Source organism: Mytilus galloprovincialis, chromosome 2 (genome assembly GCF_965363235.1).
Source record: "Mytilus galloprovincialis chromosome 2, xbMytGall1.hap1.1, whole genome shotgun sequence".
Taxonomy (NCBI): Eukaryota; Metazoa; Mollusca; class Bivalvia; order Mytilida; family Mytilidae; genus Mytilus; species Mytilus galloprovincialis.
This window is the reverse complement of record NC_134839.1, coordinates 1,475,059-1,493,050: the sequence shown is the minus strand read 5'-3', so window position 1 is coordinate 1,493,050 and position 17,992 is coordinate 1,475,059. Positions and strand designations below refer to the sequence as shown.

The window sequence follows — 17,992 nt, the reverse complement described above, 5'->3', positions numbered from 1 at the left end:
TTTATACACAGCTCTACAGATGTACAGATACACAGCTTTACAGATATACAGATTATACACAGCTTCAAATATGTTGTTTATACACAGCTTTACAGCTGTACTGTTTATACACAGATTTACAGATGTACAGTCTATATACAAATTTACAAATGTACAGATTGTACACAGCTTTACAAAAAGACAGATTATACACAGCTTCACAGATGTACAGTTTATACACAGCTTTACAGCTGTACAGTTTGTACACAGCTTTACAGATGTACATAGTATATACAGCTTTACAGATTATACACAGCTTTACCGGTGTACAGTTTATACACAGCTTTACATATGTACAGATTATACACAGCTTCACAAATGTGCAGTTTATACACAGCTTTACAGCTGTACTGTTACTACACAGCAGCTGTACAGTTTATATACAGCTTTACAGATGAACAGATTATACACAGCTTTAAAGATGTAAAGATTATACACATCTTTAAAAATGTTCAGTTTATACACAGCTTTACTGTCTATAAACAGCTTTATAGATGTACAAAGCTTAACATATATACAGATTATACCTAGCTTCACAGATGTAATTGCACACAGCTTTACAGATGTACAGTTTATACACACCTTTACAGATGTACAGATTGTTCACAGCTTTACAGATATACAGATTATTCACAGTTAACAGATGTAATTTATACACAGCTTAACAGATGTAGTTTATACACAGCTTTACAGCTGTACAGTTTATACACAACTTTACAGATGTACATATTATATGCAGCTTTACAGATGTACAGTTTATACACACCTTTACAGATGTACAGATTGTTCACAGCTTTACAGATATACAGATTATTCACTATGCTGAGCCGGACTCAACTAGTTTAACCAGGTGACTGCAATCGCAATCTCGATGAATATATAACGAACACAACTTGTTTTGATAAATTGTAATTAATATATTCCACCAGAAAGGTTACAAGTAGTCAGTAGATTGGTAAACTGAAAGAAATAAAAATACAATATTTTACAATGTGTACGAATTAAATATGAAAGTTAAATACAAGATTATTAAACGTGTCAAAAACGAAAGTAGAATTTACAGTTCATTTCTCGGAAATAAATAACTTACAGTTCGTATGTATTTATAAATCACTTATCTAAAAATATCGGAGTTAAACAGAATAATTTATCATAGTTTATGAATGAATCAAACGTACTTGACAGTGGTATGTCTCGATTTCCTCAGAAAGTAGAAAAGTCGTCCATTTTCCATGCGTTGAAATATTGATGCGGACGGTGTCACATAAATTAAAGGTGGTCGATAAATGCGGTGATTTAAGGAAACGGTCCAGTTCAATTTGTTCCGGATAAAAATGAAAACATGTAATACACATTAAATGTGGAACAGAATATTCACAGTTAACAGATGTAGTTGATCCACAGCTTTATAGATGTAGTTTATACACAGCTTTACAGCTGTACAGTTTATACACAACTTTACAGATGTACATATTATATGCAGCTTTACAGATTATACAAAGCTTAACATATGTACAGATTATACACAGCTTTTCAAATGTACAGTTTATACACAGCTTCACAGATGTGCAGTTTATACACAGCTTTACAGCTGTACTGTTTATACACAGATTTACAGACGTACAGTCTATACACAGCTTTACAGATTGTACACAGATTTACAGATAGACAGATTATACACAGCTTTACAGATGTACATAGTATATACAGCTTTACCGGTGTAGTTTATACACAGCTTTACATATGTACAGATTATACACAGCTTTTCAGATGTAGTTTATATACAGCTTCACAAATGTGCAGTTTATACACAGCTTTACACATGCACAGTTTATACACAGCTTTACAGATGTACATTTGAGATGCAACTTTAGACATGTACAAAAAGATTGCTTAAAATAAAGTAGCTGTACCTCATGACTAGTTGATTAAATAACAAGGTTATTAACAAGGTTCCATGCATAGAATAGGAAATGCTTATTTTCCCTGGGCACATCATTTCACTCATAAAGTGTGTAGCAGTGTGTATCACTTCCTCACGTAGAAAATGTTATGGTCGCCATCTATAAATTTGGTTAACCACTACGGAAAGTTCACTTCACCAATGGTTATGGATATTCTTTCGTGGTTGAACACCTATTATGTTTTCTTAGACTGTCTTTTACATACTACCGGTAGTTTCGTTACCTTATGAAAGAGTGACGTGTGCAACATGAGGAGCAGGAAATGCCATTTTTTTTTAGCTTAAGATACTCTTAAAATTTAATCTACAGCATTTTCAGCTATATTATGGACTATCCATCCATTCTATTAGATCAAATAATCCTTCGCAATTTTAGCTTTGTTTATGCTGAATATCTGTACTTCTGTTAAAAGTTTTGTCAGATATGAATTAACTTGACTTGTGCTCCATTTGCAGAAAATCTGCCATATATTTGGAAATAACATAAATCCGTCATAGATAGGAAAACAATTTGTCATAGATTAGTATTCTAAAATATCTGCCATAGATTTGGGCTGGCATGACGTCATATTTACCATAGATCTGGACCCCATAATGATATGAGTCCTTCATATATATAAATCATAAAACAAAAGTTAATGTAAAATATTCATGCATTTTCAAGGACATACTGCCCTCCGACTTTTTCAATTAAATTGTTATGCCTTCTGAATTAGTTCAGGATTTAGACTTTTTAATAAATGTATTTAACAGATGATGTTGTTATAATTAAAGAGTCGAAAGATAACAATTAAAAAAGAGGGACGAAAGATACTAGAGGATATTCAAACTCATAAACTCATAGATAGAAAATAAACTGACAACGTCATGGCTAAATATAAAAAAGACAAACAGACAAATAATAGTACAGAAGACACAACATAGAAAACTAAAGACTTAGCAACACGAACCCAACTAAAAACTGGGGGTGATTTCAGGTGGTCTGGAAGGGTAAGCAGATCCTGCTTCATATGTGGCATCCGTCGTGTTGCTTATGTTATTACAAATCCGATTGTCTAATTCGGTAGATCACATTCGTGAAGGGAAGGGTATTGTAGTTACGACCTAAGGAACATATCCGATATCATGTGTGAAACGGTTATTCGATAATGGTCAACCAACTCGTGATGGCGTCCGTAAAATTTACAAAGGGATGATTTCAACTTTAATATTTTAAACTCTTTGTTTAATAGCTTCCTTGTGAGGAGCAATCCTCTATCAAGGAAATCATGATAGGAAATACAAGCCCGGGCATATCGTATCGGGAGGTGCTGCTGGAATGTTGCTACATAGATGCACTAAAAACTCAAAAATAAACTGACAATCCCATGGTAAACAAGTAATTGTAACAGGATGCTGTTACGAAGTCTCCCAAAACAAAGCTCCCATAACTCGCCATTTATATGGTCCCATGTTCATTTGATTTGATTTTTTGTCCAATACAAGAATATAATATGGCTTACGGGTGGGGATCTCCACCATTTACAAGTATTCAAACAGGAGGGGTGGTGGTGACCCCCAGGGACTTTACCTACATTTCATTTGATTTGTTTTATTGTCCCATACAAGAATATATGTGGTTTAGGGGTGGGAATGTTGACCGTTTACAAGTTTTCAAACAAGAGGGAGTGGGGTGACCCCCTCGGGACTTCCTTTTTATTTCATTTCATTTGTTTTATTGTCCCCTACAAGAATAAATATGGTTTATGGGTGGGGATCTGGACTTTTTACAAGATAATAGCACATTCTCAAATTAAACGGGGTGGGGGCAACCCCCAGGAACTTCCCTTTAATTTCATTTAATTAGCTTTAGTGTCCCATACAAGAATATATGTGGTTTAGGGGTGGGAATGTTGACCGTTTACAAGTTTTCAAACAAGAGGGAGTGGGGTGACCCCCTCGGGACTTCCTTTTTATTTCATTTCATTTGTTTTATTGTCCCCTACAAGAATAAATATGGTTTATGGGTGGGGATCTGGACTTTTTACAAGATAATAGCACATTCTCAAATTGAACGGGGTGGGGGCAACCCCCAGGAACTTCCCTTTAATTTCATTTAATTAGCTTTAGTGTCCCATACAAGAATATATGTGGTTTAGGGGTGGGGATGTTGAACGTTTACAAGTTTTCAAACAAGAGGGGGTGGGGTGACTCCCTCGGGACTTCCCTTTTATTTCATTTCATTTGTTTTATTGTCCCCTACAAGAATATATATGGTTTAGGGGTGGGGATCTGGACCGTTTACAAGATAATAGCACATTCTCAAATTGAACGGGGTGGGGATGACCCCAGGAGACTTCCCATTAATTTCATTTGATTTCTTTTATCGTCCAATTCAAGAATATATATGGTTTAAGGGTGGGGATCTGGACCGTTTACAAGATAATAGTACATTCTCAAATTGAACGGGGTGGGGGTGACCCCCAGGAACTTCCATTTAATTTCATTTGATTAGTTTTATTGTCCCATACAAGAATAGATATGGTTTAGGGGTGGGGATGTTGACCGTTTACAAGTTTTCAAACGAGAGGGGGTGGGGTGAACCCCTAAGGACATCACTTTTATTTCATTTCATTTGTTTTATTATCCCCTACAAGTATATATATGGTTTAGGGGTGGGGATCTGGACCATTTACAAGATAATAGCACATTCTCAAATTGATCGGGGTGGGGATGACTCTTGGGGACTTCCCTTTAATTTTATTTGATTTGTTTTATCGTCCCATTCAAGAATATATATGGTTTAGGGGTGGGGATCTGGACCGTTTACAAGATAAAAGCATTTTCTCAAATTGAAGGGGGTGGGGATGACCCCCAGGGACTCCCCCTATATTTGATTTTAAAAACCCAATTTTACTATCCATACTAGAGAAAAAACCCAATTTTACTATCCATACTAGTATGGATAGTAAAATTGGTTTTTTTTCTCTGGGTCGTTTAAATCACTCGAAACTAGGTGAGACATGCACAGAAGTGATAGATATGTATTATAAATATAAAAAATTGAATATTTTAATGAAAAAAAAAAAAAAATAAAAAAAATCTGTATCATAGACCCAAGCGCCTGTGCTTCCAGTGTAACGTGAACGCTGTCATTTTGTTTATTTACGTCTATGACGTCATTTTCATGGGAGATAACTCAAGTACAAATCAACAAACTCAAAAGGTTATTCGCCGCTGGTGGAAATTTTTAGGGTTATTCATCCTTCCTTGCAATTAAATGAAAAACAACTGAATTATTCCATGTCACGTGAAAACGTTTCACCCAATAGAATTGTTTAAAATATATGAAAGGTATAATAAAATTAAATGTTTTTCGTATCATGACCTTTTCACGGGACAATATCTTCAGACAACACCAATACAACGCAGGGTAATATCCACACAACACATGACAACACGGGACATTGGTCCACAAAAAGGTAACCATAAGGTCATATGTAATTATGTATATTTCAGAGAATCGTTTCAATATAATCAATTTTAAAATAACCGAATTTGTTTCCAAATTTTGGATTTTTGGAAAAAGAGAAAAATATGGTTGAGGCAAACTAAAACTGTCTCTACACAAATTAAGTGGAATATAAAGGCATACCATTGGTAAAGTGTGCAGAGTTGAAAAACAATTTTTCACTAAGAGCAATATACACATACATGCAATTGTAAAAAATGGGATTGCACAATATGTATAGTTGTTTTCACTGACCCCCCTTTCTTAATTTTATTTGGGAACAATTGATTGACCAATATAGATATATGTAATATCGATTTTGGATTAACAAAACTTGCAGCAATGTTACCACCCCCCCCCCCTTTAACCCCAAACTATTTAATTTAAGTTTTTTTTTTATCCTACATCGTCCCTAACTAAAATATTAAATAAATAATTTTGAAGTGAAATTAATCCGAAGGAACAAAATTGCCCATAGCTGATGACCAGAAGATAGTCCAGCCCGTGCGACTGCATGCAGTGTGTGCATGTTGGTTTAGGTAATCGTCTTCAGATTATTTCGATTTTTTAACCCTTAGTGCACGGTGCATTAGATACAAATGTCTGATCGTAGACATAAAGTCAACTTTGAAAGGAACTGATATGGGAATTTCTCACAACTGACTTCCTGCAAGCTTCCTTCTAGTTTCTATACAATGTCAGTTGCTTGTTGTGTCATATAGGAGTAGAAAACAGTATTTTAACTGACAAAAGATCTCCTGAAGCGTATTTAATTTAACAACCTTAAGGTTTCCAGTATTTCTTTACTCCTGTAGAGACTTTTATGGTAATTATTTTGACAAGAATGTCACCGATTTAAAGCTTCGATTGTTTTTGGAAAACGATTCACCATCTGCTCCCTGCGGCAAAATTTTGGCGGGAACTTGTCATGTGCATGACTAGTGTTGCGACAAGAATATTCTTCACATCTTTTCATGGTTTCTCGACGGCTTCTTCAAAAACTGAAAAATATGCTTAAGGCATATTTTTTAAGAGAAAAATATATCTGTTCAATTCTTCACAGTTTGTTTTGAGTTTTCTACGCTATTATTAAAGCTTCATTTTACAAGAAAATATTTCACGACCTGTAATTTGTTTAAAAAGGATATCCATGAAACCGCACAGCAGAAAACACTTCCGATTAAATCTCTTTCAAAATAAATTACTTAATTCCTATATGCAATATTAAGACACAAGTACAACAATTTGAATTATCTTTAAGAAAATTAAAGAAAATTATCTCTTTATATTGGCACTGTGGCGTACATTATCCAATGATGGAAGTGTAATTTTAATTTCTTGGTTCTTAAAAAATTCAAAACGAAATGTGAACTTATGGCATTCATAGTGAATCATTTTGTTACTGCTGTTCATCACTCCCTCCAGAGTCAAGGGGTGCAATTGTTAGATTCAACTCCAGTCCGTCAGTAACTTTGGATACAGATTTTGTCATACGTCTATTCTATGAGGGCTCAATAGTTTTATAGTAACATCATCACCAAATTAGTTTTACTATACATATATATCTTATTTTGTGGTTGGTTTAGGGTCTTCTTTTGAAACAGCAAAGTGTTCAAATAAAAAGACAAAAATATTTTTGTTAAATATCTAAATAAACTCATTTGTATATAGTGTGACATTATCACTGAGCTAGTTTACATTTTGTACTAGTGCCAGCTGAAGCTCACCTCCGGGTACGGAATTTTCTTGCTGAGACCATGGTGGACTTCGGCTGTTTTCTGCTCTTTGGTCAGGTTGTTTTCTCAGTGACAGATTCACCATTTCCGCTCACTATTTTATACATATACTAAAATATTACAGAATCTACAGATTTTAGTTTAATATTTTGTGTGTTGTAGATCTACCAACATATGCAGAGATAATTTTTTCTCTCACCTTAGATGGAATTTGATTTTTTAATAGAAATTCAATACAGTTTAACCATGTGTCGTCTGCGTTTTCTCATTTTTACACATTGCTTCTGCTTGCACACATACAATAGGTATTATGATGGTCAGCTTTCCCGCTACTGAAAAAGACAACATAAAAGAGTCATACAAACAACTTTTATATTATTGTCATTTTTATTACTTAGTTGATGCTATTTAGTTTTACATCTTTGGAGAAGTGAAAAAAATTATCTTTCAAATTGAAGAAGTGAAAAATGTTATTTGTGCGATACATAACAGCACCATGCAACATTGACAGATGCCATGTTATTTGGAAACATATTTTGACAAACTTTGTGGTTGAACAATTTTTTGAATGTTCCCCGATTTGTCATGTTTTCCTCAGTGTATCTATAACGAGGTCCAATTTGTCAGCCGTCATGGGGTAAAAATGACAAATCAAAGAAATCACATTTGTATATGGCTAAAATATTGTTGTTATTTCTATTTTAATTTTGTTATGTTGTGTCACATATACTATAAATATGTAGTTTTATGGCAATAAAGATTTGAATTGAATTTGAATTGAATTGAATATAGGACAATGGTGTTGATTAAAAATTACATCACCCCAGACCCTTATGTTTTCCACATAATCAATATTGCCAATAATTAACAATTTCCGGGTCCAATCCGATACCCGACACCAATAGTATATATATTCACCTGTTACCTATTACCTGATCTGTACGTTCCGCATCTTACAGGCGCACCACCAAACGGTTTATTTAGGATTTTGCTATATACATGGGTCATAATCACAGGGTTGACACTACTAAATTCAAGCATTGTCAATGTCACATTGTTCCCTATTGTAGTATTTTAATCAGTATGACTTTCTAAGATGACAATTCGAATACTAAAAATCTGGACTTAAAATAAGGCGTATAGGTACAGTTTTCAATTTGTTAGCCAGCATTACGTATAACAGCGAATCAAAGAATTCAACTTTATTTATAACTAATATAGGACAATGCTGTTGATTAAAAAATACCCCATTCCAGGCCCTTTTGATTTCCAAATAATTGATATTACCAATAATTTATAAGTTCCAGGTCGACGGGTTCAAACAGAAAGATTTTGAAAGTAGAGAAAACTGTTCATCTTATAATCGGAACGGCTTTATCAGATAACAATACCAATACTAAAATAAGGCTTACGCATAGTTATATACTAGAATTCAATCACGGACCCGCGATATCACGGGTGTTTTCTAGTCGTATTAATAATCATTATATGTTTTGGCAATGTAAAGAATTAAATTGAAGAATAAAACACTATTTTGTATATTTTTAATATCACAAAGCGCACTCAATGAAGGCGTTTCCACATTTTTGTGGTTTAGGTGGCCGGAGGATAGGAGGATGTCGACTAATAGAATACCCCATGTAACATTTGAAAAACTTGAATCTACATAGATCTACATATATATATATATACTTTTATGCTTACTCTACTTCACCGCCGAGAAATGAAAAGATTTGATAATAATCTATATATAATGCATTTAATCGTATCTGTGACCGGCAGAGAAAATCGACATGATTACTAGAAGTTTCAGATAGGCCTACAGAAAAGTCTACTTGATTCAATCATCAATCTTGTCATCTATGTCCAATTTCTCGACCTTATCATACATCTTGGAGTTGGAAAAAGTTACCTATCCAAGCACCATACCTAACACCCAATAGATAGTAAGTGGGACGGAAAAGGTAATTCACGTCAATTTTCAACCGGTTTTGGGACCAGCCAAATAGAGCTCACGCATGTACCAACTAAACAATCTACGTTTACATCTGCCATGTAAATATCTTTGTGGTATTTGTATGTTATCGGCATAATTTCCAATCCAAAAATATGCGACAGCGTGAATAGAAAGGCCATTTTGTCAATGTTGGTAGAAAACTAGGAATTTAAGTTATTATCTCCATAAAAAATTACTATATCGTAGTTTCACTTTGCAAAAACATATACATAATATTCATATCAATTTCACCTTTTTCGTGTTAATTTTTAGGCCAAAAATGGTCAATATCGCAATCATCATTTCACAAAATCACTTGAGTAAACATTTTCCCGGAAAACATACACAGTCGACCCGATTTCGTATCTTTATCTAAGTCATCGAGTGACGTCATACATATTTTGGAACGTCAACAAAAATGTCCTACTGTGAAAAACAATGTATTTATGGAAAGCATTCGCGATAGTTATCATTGAAGTTGTATTATGTACAGAGGGTAGGAAGTGTGAAGTAAATCTGGTCTTGACTGTTGTAGATTAATTGGACCGATGTGCTCTTTATTGTATCATTATTTTATAACATATATATAGAATAACCATACATTGTCTCGAAATATCAATGTTATTTGTACAAGGCTTAGAAACAGGTAGAAAGCGAGGCTGTGCCGAGCATTTCTACCTGTTTCGAGCCGAGTACAAATAACAGATTGATATTTCGAGACAATGTATGGTTATTCTTTATATACTGCAACTCTTATAACTGTTCAAAATGAAGTATTTAGGGTAAAAACCGTCATTCTTTAATTGTGAGCGGACAACGTAAAATTGCCGCGAACCTGTATGTTTTATTGACGTCATAAATAAAACTCTACGGAAACACATTGTCAACGTCATAAACAAGGCGATATACGGTCAGTGACTGTATATCACATATGAATATACGGTCAATGCAATTTGACTGCTCAAATAGCACAGCTGCAGTATATAAACAATTTCATGTATATCAGAGACTGTGAGAGTTCCTTGGTGTCAAGGACACGACGGATTTTCAAAAAGAAGAAAAATTACAAGTCTTAGGGAGCTACCATTTGATTTTTATGGGGGCTAGGATGAAAAATTTTGTCCTGCATTTTTTTTTTAGCTGTAATCTCTGTCCTGCCTTTTTATTTTTCACTCTGTTCGGTCCTGCCTTTTTTTTTTTAGTTTATCCTAACCTTTTTTTACCCAAATTGTTGTCCTGACTTTTTTTTTTGTAAGTGTCTCATCCTGCCTTTTTTTTTACTCAAAACTCCTGTCCTGCCTATTTTTTTCAAATTTCATCCTAGCCCCCCACCCCCCCCCACCCCCACCCCCATAAAAATCAAATGGTAGCTCCCTTACAAGATGTGCTTTTAAAAACCATAAGTGATTAGTCGAAAAAAGATTTACAAATAATTGCTAAGTTTCAAAAAGTTCATACGTTATTACGTATATATACACGTCAGAATTTCAGGCTCCTGTCACTTAGATAGTGGAACTTAATGTTTGTGAAAACGCTGAACCTTTCCCTCTTTTCTGGGACAGTGATGTATCAATACAACATAAGAACAAACTATAAAAATCAGTTGAAAATGGATTAAGTTGGGGCCAATTTGGGTTTACTCATCAGACGGATACAAATAGAAATTTATACATCTACCAAAAAAACACAAAGTAGACGGCGTCTCAAAAGCAAAAAGAAGTTAACTTAGTTAGAACAGATCTCAGAGTACTCGCAATTACTGACAGGCTAACAGCTAGTTCTAAGACTAAAACAACTAATGCAAAAAATCATGTGTACAAGACTTAAATATCAATCAGTACACATCAAACATCCAATGGCAATCCTGATACTTCAGGAAGCAGCCTGTATCTGGACTATCGTGTGGTTGAGCATTGATAGTAAAAAATACAGGAAATTACACAGCTTATACTTAGTATACTACGAAACCTTATTAATTCCTCAATACTAAATTGTTTTAGTTTCTTTAAATTTCAAATTCCTGTTACTCCTATTCAAAGATATCGGAAGTTTTGCTTAATGTCGGTTTGCCCTCTGCGAATATCAAGATATTGGGAAAATGACGGGTCAGATATGGAAGAGTCAACTTGAAGTATAAATCTAAATAATTTAATTTTGGATGTAACGTGTCTTCTGATTGTCTGACAGTGTTTTGTCTATCAGCTCATAGACATAATTTTGTCATGTGGTCGTGACGTCATCAATGTTTTTTCATGATTTACTCCGGAATTAAGAATTAAATCATAATGAATGTACGCGGGTTATTCAATATGCATTTTTTATGTTACTTCATCATAGACAAAAAAATATTACAATCATTCCTTAAATAATTTTCCAAACGAAAATGATGATACCATTTAGACATTTTTTTTCTCATATACTTTAAGGGCGATTTAGGAATGTACCAGAAAGCGACGATCAAATAATTGGACAAATAAATGATCCTTTCGGACACTTGGGTGAACCGCCAGGCAGTATTGAGAAACAAGACGATGATACTAGACATCCGGGAAACTGGATACGGGCTGATACTGAAAACAGACCAAAGGAAATGCTTAACCCAAATAAATTATATGAAGATCACCATCGAAAACGAATGGAATTAATACATTTATTTAAAGAAAAAATCAAGCTACGTGACCAGAGAGTGCATTCTGAGAAAGACAAACACAGGCACAGAAAAGATGAGAGCCTTTCGGCAGACAAAATTAATACAACCAGTTCAACTCCTGAGAAACCATCCAACTTAAGACGTTTTCTATACGGTAAAATTTCTTTCTTTGAAACTTTTTGATTTTCCAATTCTAAAATTATTATAACTTTCAGGGTTTATAGCTTAATGTTTTAAATACTCATTATTTCTATATGATTATTTGCTGTCTACTGAATTTGCAACAACGCTAGCCCATTAGTTAGTATTCAAACCTTTTTGTCCCAATATGTTTGTATTTTATTTAAATAAATTTCTATCAAAAATAAGGCTCAAAGATTATATTAATACGAATAACAAGGTACACAGATGTTTGCGTATGAATACACAACGTTAGAGTGGGCGTGTCTCCATAAAAATTGATAACATTGAAAATAAAGCTAATTCTTTTAACCAATCAGAAGACAGTAAATACACCAAATTTATCTATTTCTTATTGTTTATTCTAATTGAATTATAATCAGCATCAATGCAAAACCGTATATTATCGAAGTCTTTATAATCTTCTGTTAGAGCAAGGATTGAGATTAGAGTGACAAGTTGAATGCAGTTTAGTATGGTGTTCATTATCACTGAACCAGTATATATTTGTTTAGGGGCCAGCTGAAGGACGCCTCCGGGTGCGAGAATTTCTCGTTGCATTGAAGACCTGTTGGTGACCTTCTGCTGTTGTCTGCTCTATGGTCGGGTTGTTGTCTCTTTGGCACATTCCCTATTTCCATTCTCAATTTTATTCTTTCAGTAGATTTATTAAGATCATATAAAACTGCAAAAAGAAACATTTGAATGTTAACCTAGTATTTATTTTAAACGTAATATATATAATACCTGTCATATATATAAAAAAAGAAGATGTGGTATGATTGACAATGAGACAACTGTCCACAAGAGACCAAAATGACACAGACATTAACAACTATAGGTCACCGTACAGCCTTCAACAATGAGCCGATACCGCATAGTCAGATATAAAAGGCCCCGATATGACAATGTAAAACAATTCAAACGAGAAAACTATTAAACGGCCTTATTTATATATAAAAAGAAAAAGAAAAACTAATATGTAACACATAAACAAACGACAACCACTGAATTACAGGCTCCTGACTTGGGACAGGCACATACATAAATAATGTGGCGGGGTTAAACATGTTAGCGGGATCCCAACCCTCCCCAAAACCTGGGACAGTGGTATAACAGTACAACATTAGAACGAACTATAAAAACCAGTTGAAAAAGGCTTAACTCATCAGATGTACAAAAATACAAGTGGACGTGGACGGGTACTTGTACATTCAGACAAAAAAAAGACACAATGAACAGATCTGAGAGTACTCGCAGTTATCTGACAGCTAGTTCAAAGCCACTAACAACTAATGAAAAAAACCATGCATCTAAGACTATCCATTGATAAAAGTTTAAACATTGCTATTGCAAGTGCATGCAGTCATGAATATAAGATATCATTTTACAGTGTCTGTATAAAAAGAAAGACAACTCGATTCGCTCTGAGTATAGATTATGTATCCTAAAGCCAGCGTCAACTTTAACAAACGACTTGGTTCTCCAATAAAACAAAAAAGAGTTGCCTGACAATAAATGATTGGACTTTTTTTTAAACATCTAGAAAGAACAAATATACAGGGGTATAAAAACTATAAATATCTACAGTTACTGTCAGGGTTGAAATGTATAATTATATAGATTCCACAACTGCATCAAATGCGTCTCTCCACTGAGAAAGTTAAATATTTAAAGCGCGAGGCTTGCCTAGCTTTAAAATTAACAAAATTTAATTGTTGAGAGGTGGAGAAATATCGTAATACATGAGTTATAGTTGTGGAATCTCTTTCTATAATGATTTTTAGAACTAAGTATATCCTTCCTTTTCAACGATTTGCAGAACTGTTTTTTCTTCATATGTGACGTCATCAGGTTTGACATTATTTAGAAAATTGCGCATTATTATAAGTTCTCTTTTTTTAAAATACTCTTGACTGAATACAGTGCATGCCTTCATATTGTGTAACCGTGTAGCTTAATTGCCTTTCCAGATTCGGATATTTTTCCTGGTGAGAAATAAAACTGATACTAATTTTATTTCAGATCATAGTCTTTGGCTTGGAATGGCAGTAGGGTCTACTATTTCTGTAGCAGCAGTGGTGTTAAGTTTAATCACTTACAATTATATTCAGAAGAACCGAAGGTCAGTTTTTTTTCTCTCTAAAATTATGACTTTTCACATTAAGTAAATTATATATATAAAAAAAAAAATAGTAGAATAAAAACAAATTGTGAAAAAGCTAAAATTAGTAAAACCACATCCTATTTGAATCGAGGTTTTTATTTTTATGAAATTATGTTTTTTTTCCACTGTAGATTTATAAATTGAAAGATATTGCAAGGGCACTGTAATGGGGGCTTCCATAATAGATATTTATATGCAAAAAGAGAGAGAAAAAAAAAGAGAAGATGGACTAAAAAAGAAACAAAAAACCAGAAGATGGGCAAAAAATAAAAAAAGATGTAGAATAAATGGGTGCTCATATAGAAAGATAATTGGCAAAGAAATGAAAGAAAAGTGAAAGTTTGTCTCTTTCGACTCTCTTGGATCATGCAATTTATATTTTGAAATTTATGTATGTGACAGAATTGCGAATTTGACCTCAGTTGACCCCTAGATATTAAATTGGCTCCTAGGAATACTTGTCGGACACTCAAAATGAAAAACAAAACTTAACAGATCCTGCATCAATAAATGTTTGAAGTTAAATTAATCGTTCCTTAATGTATTTCAAAAGCATCAAGAATCGAAGCAAAAGCTGAGTAGCTCTTTACTGTGAACACTAATGTGAGCGTATCATAAAAATTCAATTTCAAGAAGATCCAATGGTGCGGCTATAGTCCGAGAATGGTCATTTTCCTATCATTTATCATCAATAATGATAAAGGCGAGATAAGTTCATAACCCAACCGGAAACGTTTCGTTTTCATTTTTATCTCGAAAACTTACTTCTATACAAAGTTACTAGTTATAAAATAAAAATAAATGCCCCTCAAACTATAATATTAACTAAATATGCGAATTTTGTTTTGCATTTGCAGACGAAACTATTGTGTAGACCTGAACAACTTGAGCCTGTGTACTCTAGGGAATGGGTATCAAAAGAAAGAACCAGTATATGTACGTCTGTCTCAACTTCATAATACAAGATCTAAGAAACCGGGGGAGTATATAGTTAGTGTGTACGTATCAAAATATAGTGTGACAGTTGTGTCATCTTCCTTATAAGTTTTTGCTTCGAAATCGTCAAAATTTTAAAATTGAAATACTTTATGCTCGTTTCTTTAACAAAAACATTTATTGATGCTGGTGCAATCAAGATTTAAACAAGAATTAGTCCATAGTACACGTATGCCCCATCCGCACTATAATTTTCTATGTTCAGTGGACCGTGAAAATAGGGAAAAATCTCTAATTGGCATTAAAATTAGAAAGATAATATCACAGGGAACATGCTTACTTAGTTGATTAGACTTCAACTTCATCAAAAACTACCTCGACTAAAACCTTTAACCTGAATCGGGACAAAACTTTAACCTGAAGCAGGACGGACGACCGGACACACGGAGGAACAGACCAGAAAACATAATGCACATAAATGGGGCACAAAAAAAAATGTTTGTCAGACCAGTAATCCCGATTATCCATATTCCCGATTTGATTTCCGTGGGTCTCAACTGAGGTCAAATTTGTTAAAATTATAGTAACTTTTTTGTTCTGTGTCACAGTAAAGCTCTTGCAAGAAAATAAACTAAATCTAATCTCTCATTTTTTTGTTGCTATTTCCCATTTTGAATGAAAATTAAAACGAAAAAAAAGCCGATGCTTCCATATCGCACTGACGATCGACCTTCGGTCATCAAAACTTTATCAATAAGTTCACATTTTATTTTTTGGGACTTGGTTTCATCTACAAGATGTTTATATCTCTCTATAAATCTATACAAATATGAAAATTTGATAAATCTATGCCTTAAAATGAGCTTGATGAAATGTTCTATTGTCATTTTTTCAACAAAATTTACGATGTTTCCTTCTTGTTTAATAAAGTTCCATGATAAATCAATTCTTTGTTGTGCTTTTTTTTTTAAATCAAAGGATATGTACATGGATATATTTTATTTTTCTAGCATGGACCAGTCAAACAATTTTTCGGTATGCTCCCAAGAGTCTAGTTCGGAAGAGGAAATTTTTGATATATCTGATATAGAACGTATGCAACCTCTAAAGAAAAGGTATTTATATTTATATTTATGTAATTAGTACAAACCAGTATTATAAGAACTGCTACATGAAGAACAAGGCCATGATACGAAATGTGTCCTTATTCTTTGGTCCCCTTTTTATTTAAGAACTTCCGAAAAGAATTAAACAAGAGGAGTTAAAGACTAATAACAATAGGAAATACAATACTGTTTTCAATGTCATAACCAACAGAAACTGTCTGTGTATGCTCCATGACGAGTCGTTATAACGTCTAAAAATGAAGACATTGTTTCGGTTCCAACTCCCTTTGACAATGTTAACCTCGGTTTGGATTAATTTGTTTATGTTAAGGTTTGAGTGTTCCCCCTGTAGAAGGTATTTCTAGAACACGTTTCGGACGCACGAAATGTATTTATTGTTTAAGAATTATTTGTCAGAATATATTTTAACTTTCGATACGTACACACTCGCTATGTACTCTCCGGTGTTTCTTATGTCTTGCATGTATATTGCTACATCTACTTTACAAAATATTGTGTACGTAATGTAATTGCTTTTCAATAGGCAAAACCGTGAGTTTTTTTCAAAAACAAAGGTAGCTGCAATCATGATAATGTTATGTCTTTTGAAAGCATTCAAGCAAGTTATATATGAGAAATCAACAAGCAACGTAAAAAATGACGCATTAGCATGCATTATTTAAAGAAAAAGAATAAATCATGGATTGTATCAGTTTTTTATCGTCCAAAATGATAAAATACAAGAACATTTCTTAATTTTACGAAAAGGACTAATTTCGTCATAGACCGTTTCCATGGTAAATCATCAATGACTCATCAATGTGAACCAAGCTTTTTTTTAAATTTTCTGACCACGTATTGTAACTTTTTAGTTTTCATTAAACTGTAAACCTTACTTCTTTGCAGTGAATAATCATAATAACCAGTTTTAATGATTCCAAATGTATTCTGATTGCATCAAAGAAATCTTTTCCACAAATAAACAGCAGACACCTTCAGCGATCTGTTTTCAAGTCAGTAGAAATAAACTACAAGATGCATATAAAGAAAAAGCGAAACAAAATATAATCACCAACAAAATGAAATATCATCCCTTATGAAAACAATCTTTTGTAAATTTGATAATTGTTTTTATTAAAAAATCTTCTTTTTTTAGCGCATCTAAAATCAGCATGACTTCAACACCTGTAAAGATGACGGCTGCGAAGCACATTGAAAATTTAAGGACTCCAGAGAAAGCCAGAAATAATTCTCATATTGATTCACCTGTAGCCTCACCGATCATCACTGACCAAGAAGATGAAGACGATGACTGACATGGCAAACAATTATTGTATACAATGTTTACTTGTTATATTATTATGTACACTTGTTATAATGATCGTAATAAATTGATGTTAAAAGTTAGTCTTGTGTCGAAAAGTTGATCATGACTATCTTCCGTTCACATGATTTTGCATGATGCTACACAGGCGATTTTTCCGTTCAAAGAGTAAAAATAGAGTTCTCGAAAAGTGATGGTCCTCAGGATTTTACCACCAAAACTTGCCATAGGACTGACACCATGTCAGTATTTTTCAATAGAACTACTAATAATAGTGAGAACCTGAAGATATTCTCCAAGGACCACCAGGGAAAAAAAGATTTTGCAAACTCTGTCAAAATGATTTCTGTGGCATGGAATTGTACCCGGCACTATTAATCAGTTTTTGTCGAGCCTGCAACTTTT

The 17,992-nt window shown here is 33.6% G+C and overlaps 1 protein-coding gene and 1 long non-coding RNA gene across 3 annotated transcripts; one reads left to right on the top strand and one right to left on the bottom strand.

Moving 5' to 3' along the window:
• Positions 1–932: 932 nt before the first annotated feature.
• Positions 933–1,405, bottom strand: LOC143062070 (uncharacterized). The gene is made up of 2 exons (XR_012974526.1): positions 1,218–1,405; positions 933–999 (listed from the first exon to the last, which is right to left on the bottom strand). It is a non-coding gene; the product is annotated as an uncharacterized LOC143062070 (long non-coding RNA).
• Positions 1,406–9,603: 8,198 nt separating this feature from the next.
• LOC143062656 (uncharacterized) lies at positions 9,604–17,670 on the top strand. Of its 2 annotated transcripts, XM_076234343.1 has the most exons (6): positions 9,608–9,720; positions 11,651–12,028; positions 14,080–14,179; positions 15,079–15,219; positions 16,168–16,272; positions 17,420–17,670. In XM_076234343.1, exons 1-6 carry the CDS (start codon positions 9,663–9,665, stop codon positions 17,577–17,579), a joined length of 942 nt encoding a protein of 313 aa, XP_076090458.1. In that variant the 5' UTR covers positions 9,608–9,662; the 3' UTR covers positions 17,580–17,670. The 2 variants fall into 2 exon arrangements, with proteins under 2 accessions (XP_076090459.1, XP_076090458.1); XM_076234344.1 differs by lacking the exon at positions 15,079–15,219 and having other exon boundaries at positions 9,604–9,720.
• The last annotated feature ends 322 nt before the right edge of the window (positions 17,671–17,992 follow it).

Excerpts from the sequence above, each read along its gene's own strand:
- LOC143062656 (XM_076234343.1), top strand. The coding sequence starts at position 9,663 with ATGTATTTATGGAAAGCATTCGCGATAGTTATCATTGAAGTTGTATTA. Across the intron at positions 15,220-16,167 it reads GGGGAGTATATAGTTAGTGT|CATGGACCAGTCAAACAATT; the intron begins GTACGTATCAAA and ends TTATTTTTCTAG. Across the intron at positions 16,273-17,419 it reads ATGCAACCTCTAAAGAAAAG|CGCATCTAAAATCAGCATGA; the intron begins GTATTTATATTT and ends TTCTTTTTTTAG.